Below are 6544 nucleotides of genomic sequence, written 5' to 3' on the forward strand. Positions count from 1 at the left end.
TTCAGTTCTAGATCTGGCAGAATTGTCCTTCTTATCAAACATGCCATTGCTGTATTTCTCTAATTGCTTTTCATGTATTTTCTGAGGTCAGCCTAAAAGTGAAGGAGCACTGTGCATGTGATATTGCAGTGAAACCACTTGCTTCTTCCACATGCATCTCTGCATATATGTGGATTTCTTTTTTTGGTGTGGTTTTGGTCTCTTATTCTTTTGTATCTCCTCTTACTTTGATAGTCTTTTGCATTTGCGCTTCAGTAGTTGGAAGGAAATTAAGAAATAAAACAGGGTGTGTGCGTGCTGACTGGGTGGCACCTGTGTAAAGATCTCTGATGTAATTGAAGAAGGTTTCCATTAGCAATTGAATGTGCATCCAGACAAAGCCCTGTGAAGTTACTGTAACTCTGGAAGAGATGACAACTCTTGGTTCTCTACAGCTCATCTGGATCTGCAGCACTACAGGGAGGGAAAATTAGTGGAACCTTGTCCTGCATTAAAATAAGAAGTTACTTACAGCATTGATTTACATGCCTTATGCTTTAGAAAGCTAAATTCTTGTCCTTCATCAGAAATAACTGGGTTGGAGAAATACCAGCTATTATGAATTTCTCCAGAACACCACCATTATTTTGATTTCACTTTTTAGAAGCTTTTATGAAAAAGGAACGAGCTTCCGAAGATAACGCAGTTATGTTTGCCTGCAGAAGGTCTGCATACTTCAGGAGATAAAAATGGGCTTAGTTCTAAGATGATTCTTCAGTGACTCTAGGACTTCTCCAACAAATAGTTCTTTTTCTTATGTTTAATATTTGCAGGATTTAGTTTTATGTTTCTGAGTTCTTTGTGGTTCTTGTTACCTTTCTTTATATAATTACCAAGTTAAAATGACCAAATATTGCAAAAAAACCCAAAGACAATCCATTCCAACAAAAGTAACCCTATCAACATCATAGCAATGGGTTTTTCTGTAATTCCTTAATTGTTAGACTGTGCTCAAGGGTTTATGGCTTTACCTGATTCCAGTCTTAAGTGACTTTTCAAGTTCAGGTGACTTTCAGAGTTTGGAAGTGAAGGTCGTAGAATGAAAACACTTTGGATTTCAGTTGTAGCTATAGTCTGTGCAAATACTGAGTATCATGTTCCTCCCACTGTGACAGTCCATTACCATACTATAAAAAAGTTAAATGACCAGCAAAATACTAGAATGACTGTGCATAACAATGGAATTATTTTCTTGCAGGATTTTTATAGCTTTCATTAAATATGTGTTTCAGTTCAGATTTTGTATTGTTGACTGGTGTGGAAGACAGAAAACTTTAGAAATTAAAGTGCTTGTGCATCAGTCATATGGAACGTAATTCAGTTGGGAATATTGCCTGTGCTAAACTTCCCCAAAGGAAAAAAGGGGTGGATATTGTGGGACATGCTTTTGTGATTAGCTAGATAGTTAGGGCTTTAGTGATCAAGTGGTTGGTAGTAAGTTAAGGGTTTTTGTTTGATTTGTTTTGAGAATACAGTCCTGCAATTAAATTTATTATTAACCCAGAAAATCACCATAGTAAGATATTGGCCTCAAACTGTGCAATATTGTTTTCTTTCCTTCTAGGACTTCATGTTTTTCCCACTTTTGTAATATATGAGCTCACAGTCTTGCTATTCCTTACATTGTCTGTCGTCATAATGAAGGTATTTTCTTTTATGCTTTTTAAAAATATTTTAATCTTCATTAATCTAAATAATCTTTGTGCTGCATGCACTAAAGACAATTTGTGCAAGAACTGAATATTTGATATAACAGAGAATATTACTGTAAATGTGTATTTGGAGGAATGATACTGATTAGAATACAGTTTGATACAATATTCTTCAGGTATTTAAAAAGAAAATTATTTAATGTTAAAAGTAAATTGCACAATGCAAAGCATCTATTTCTCAAGCTTGGGATTTGTGATAGTTATGAAGTGTTTCATTATAGTAAAGAAGATGCTACTTTTTACTGTGCAATGTATGTTTGCTACTTATGACATGAATACAGAAGACACACTTAGAAGTCCATTATTTTATGTTATGTTCAAAATTATTATATTTGATGCTATGTATCTTACAGAGATAGTACTATTTTGTTTATTGCACATTTTTATTTAAACAAACAAACAAAACAAACCCCCAGTAATGCAAAAAAAACTGTTTTTAAAGTTTGTCTTGGCAGTGCTTGTCCTTTCTTTGATTCTTCCAAAGACCAGCCAATATATCAAGTGGATTGTCTCAGCAGGACTGGCACAAGTCAGTGAATTCTCTTTTGTTCTGGGAAGTAGAGCACGCAGAGCAGGGATCATATCTCGGGAGGTAAGCTCTTCTGTGGTTATTAACTTCATTTTTTGCACCTGAATAGCTTGCACTTTAATACAAAATCCCAGTATTTGAAATACCAATGCACTCCAATTTTGTGGCGCCTCTCAACTGTTAAAAAAGTAGCATCAACCCATACAAATGGATACTTGTATGTCCCTGACAGGGTTCTTAGTGCTGGTTCTCACTTGTTTCATATTGTACCTTAGTATTTTAAATAGCTTAGTTATAAATGCTTTACCTTCTCTCACTTACAACTTAATTATGTGAACAGTGAGTTGCAGATAAAGACTGAGAAACCTTTGCTTTTAAAATCTTGATACAACTATTGAAAGAGGTATAGGAGTGTACAATACAGAGAGAACATAGGATTTGAAGAAGGAATTACCAGTAAATAAGTACTGGAGAGCAGATATTGTGAAAATTGCCTTAACATTTAAACAAGCAAATACACTTGCAATCACTTTAACCTGTAAAGCTTGTTCATTTTAAATCCTCCACAGAAGAAACAACCAATGTTTTCGGTAGTCATGAAAAAAGTCCCCTGGGAAAGAAGCCTTAAACTTAGTTTTAGTCTGAACCTGTGAGAATGTTACTTTTTTTTGGAAGATTAAAGTCTGATTTACGAAATTAGGTAAATTATGGCTATGGATACAGGAACTGACCTCACTTTCTAGTACTAGCTGCTTTATCCTCTGTGCTTCTGCTCACAAAAAAATGCTCTCCTGGTGCTTGGAGGTTTTCATTTTCATTGAGCAAGTGGACTGCATAGTGTTGGAACCAATTCCAAATAAAGCTCATGTGAAAAACTTACACAATGTAGGTAAAGGTGGTTAACTTTCATGTTCACTCCTTCATATAATTAAGAGTTACAAATATTGCATGTTTGCATAGAGTTTCAAGATATCTATATGTGATCACAGAACCAGTTTAGGGGCCCACCCACTGAGCTTGGAAGCTTTTAGGCTTTCATTTTTTTTCTGCTCTCACATGATTATCTAATGTATAGGTTTGTATACCTCTGAAATTTCCTAAACTCATTCTTTTGCTTGAGACCTCAAAACTACTTCCTGCCACTGTTAGGATCTTTTAGTTAGTTAGGATCTTTTTTTTTTTTTTTTTCAGGAGATGTACAGTATGACTTAAAGGGATTTATGTTTGCTTTTTTTCTGTTGATAAGAGAACTAGCAGTGAACTTTGCCATTATATTGCTAAACCAGAATGGTTTAGAGTGGTAGTGATGGGGGTTTTTTATTTGCTTGATTGATTGGGGGTCTTTTTTGTTTTGGGGATTTTTTTTGTTTTGGGAATTTTGTTTGGGGAATTTTTTGTTTTGGTTTTTAAATAAGGTGATAAATGGCTTTTGACTTTTTAACAAATACTGAATTTTCAAAATTGATCACTTCACATAAGAACAATTGTTTTTCTGTAAGCTCATAATGATGTTTTTGCAATTGTATCTTCACACCAGATAAACAGGTAATTAGATGATTTGAGCACATACTTGTTTGCTTTTGTAGCAATATGCAAAGTTGCTTAGGAAGACAGGTGAAGTCTTTTGAAAACATGGTCTAGAAGAGCCTAATTTCCTCAAACCTCTAGATACTTCTTTGTACTACCATGTAGCCTAAAGAAATAATGGCTTTTATTTGCCTTTTGCAGGTCTATCTTCTTGTTCTGAGTGTGACTACTCTAAGCCTTTTACTTGCCCCTGCCCTGTGGAGAGCTGCAATTATGAAATGTGTTCCAAGACCTGAAAGACGCTCGAGCACTTGATCAAGATTTGCACAAATACAAGGATATGTTCTCTTGCAAGGAAAACACCTTCATTGCTCATTGTATTTCTATGCACTAAGAAAACAAGACCTGTTGAGTAGTCAGTCCTCTTAATAAGCAATTATATTGACTGGTTATAAGCCTTATACTGACCTTAAAACAAAATTCAATACTAAAAAATAATTGCGTCATATGAATTGCACACCTTTTACAAAATTTACTTTGATTGGAATCTACTAGAACATGTTTCTGATCCAATCTGTTATTCAGAGTGTAAATTATTTTTTTTAAATATAGTGTCATGCAAACTATGTTGCTTATTTTTTTTGCCTGAATGTGCCTTTTAATTTTCATCCTGTTAATGCTGGTTCATCACCAGATTTTGTTCAAAAAGGAAAAAAAGATATATATATATATATATATATATATTATGGTGCCTATGGTATCTTCTTTCACTAAATGACTTGAGTCATTTTCACATTTATGATTTTAATATAGCAGTATAAAATTAATTACAAAACAAATTTCTAATGGTGAATAAAAGAGTGATCCTCTACACAATGAAAATGTTTAACTGTTTAGCATCAGTTCCAAGCATTTATTTACATATTCCAATTCATGCAGCCAGTACTGCATGATGTTTTATTCCAAATTGCGGCATATAATGTATTTTCTTATAGTGGTATATTTTGTGTTAGCTCTTGTATTTATTTACATATTTGACTAAAAATTGACAGTAAGAAAGGGCATAATTTATGTTTGCAGACTGAAAGTTGTTACTCGTCTTGTTGCTAACTGCTGCTACAGTAATGGTTTATAGAGGTGTTTTCTTTTAAATCAAAAATAAATGTGGTAAAACTGGGAAGTGTAATTTCAGTTAGATGTGAAAAATAGTACTTCTGTAACCTTGGAGGTTGGCTCTTAGTTGACACTATTCTAGATTTGAAATTATTTTAACTAAATTAACTTGCAGAAAACTGGAAACAGCAGACTGGATGTGTATTTGCAACTCCATGACCTTTCAAGTTACATTTACATTGAATAAATTATTAGTCTTCTTAAAATACCATGATAATTTAGAAAACAGTGTTTTGAATGTGATCTTAAACGTAGTTTTTCTTTAAAATGTTGTATGTAGTGAGATAGGTCTTGTAAAACCCCATTATTTAAGTGTCATAGAGAAGGCTTACTCATAGGCTATAACCTACTCTGTGACAAAGCATTTAAGAATCATCTTGAGGTTCATCTGCTAAACCCAATACTATTTAAGATACATTAACACTTCAGGTCAGTATTGCAGTGTCATCTGAAATAATACTGATACCCACAAAATGGTTAGAAAAATGCATGTTACAAGGTTTAAATTGCCAATTAAAATGAAAATTGTCCTCCAAGTAGCAACACAAAGCTTTGGATGGATCTTTCTACTCTATACCTCTTTCTCCTGTAGCAGCCTCAGTTTCTTCTGTGTTTTCTCTGACATCTGCTGGGCTTGTCCAAATGAAACTTGGATTAGTCTGGAGCGTGTATGTACTGGTGGGACAGGGTAGAGATCATCATATTTGAGTTCTTGCTCACTGGATTTGGGGTTTTCTCTCTAGGCACTAATGCTTCATAAAGATTGGAGGAATGTATGACAATTCCACCTCCCCTCAAATGGTTTCTGAAGTTGTCACAAAACAGACAAATGCAGAACAAAAAGCTGCCCTATAAATAAAATATTTTTAAATAAAATGAATCTATAACAGAAAAGAAACTCAAAACTGATTTTTGCTATATTTAAATATTTTTATTCAAAATAGAGGGGCAGTTCAGGTTTTATGGTTCCATTTAACAGTCTACTAGCTCAGACCTTTAACTCTTTCCCAGGTACCTCACTGAAATAATTTGTTTCTTAGCTGTCCAATCCACTCTGTCCACTCACCTAGCTCATTGCTTCTGCATGAAATACAAGCATCTCTCCTAAGTGCTTCATTTTGGCTTTGAAATATGCTTATTTCACATGTAGTTTGTACCTGTTTCAGGGGGAAAATGTATGACAGGTCATGGCAGAGACCTCTGTATGGTTTCCATTATGTCACTTAGTTAGCCCTTGAAGCAGTTATATGATGTATTGCACCTGTGATGAGTAAAACTTTTATTAAAATAAATTGCTGTGGGTAGTTGTAGTTCTCTAGAAAACTCTTTAAGTCAGGAAAGTGACTAGGAAATACTGATGGCATGTGTCTCTGAAAAGAAAGACAATATTTTCCTGAATATCTTTTAAAAGATTTGAGTGAAAAGCTTACTTGGTACCATGTTCAAAAAAGGAAAGCAAGCATCTAGATACCTTACTGGTTGCCTCATCTCTCTCAGTTCTCTCCCAAATAAACTTTGTCATGGTTTAGGAATGGTATTCCCCAATTTAGTGCTCTTACCAAAA

At 34.2% G+C, this 6544-nt stretch overlaps 1 protein-coding gene across 2 annotated transcripts in view; it reads left to right on the forward strand.

Moving 5' to 3' along the window:
* The window catches only part of TMCO3 (transmembrane and coiled-coil domains 3), a 33983-nt gene extending 27711 nt beyond the window's left edge, over positions 1-6272 (forward strand). Inside the window, exons 11-13 of one of the 2 annotated variants that reach the window (XM_053935538.1) lie at positions 1604-1683; positions 2194-2343; positions 4009-6272. In XM_053935538.1, coding sequence (XP_053791513.1) covers positions 1604-1683; positions 2194-2343; positions 4009-4122 — 344 coding nt within the window. In that variant the 3' untranslated portion in view covers positions 4123-6272. Of the gene's footprint in view, positions 1-1603; positions 1684-2193; positions 2344-4008 lie in introns of those variants that run through there. The other variant, XR_008429398.1, reaches the window with a different exon arrangement.
* The last annotated feature ends 272 nt before the right edge of the window (positions 6273-6544 follow it).

Source organism: Vidua chalybeata, chromosome 2 (genome assembly GCF_026979565.1).
Source record: "Vidua chalybeata isolate OUT-0048 chromosome 2, bVidCha1 merged haplotype, whole genome shotgun sequence".
Lineage (NCBI taxonomy): Eukaryota > Metazoa > Chordata > Aves > Passeriformes > Viduidae > Vidua > Vidua chalybeata.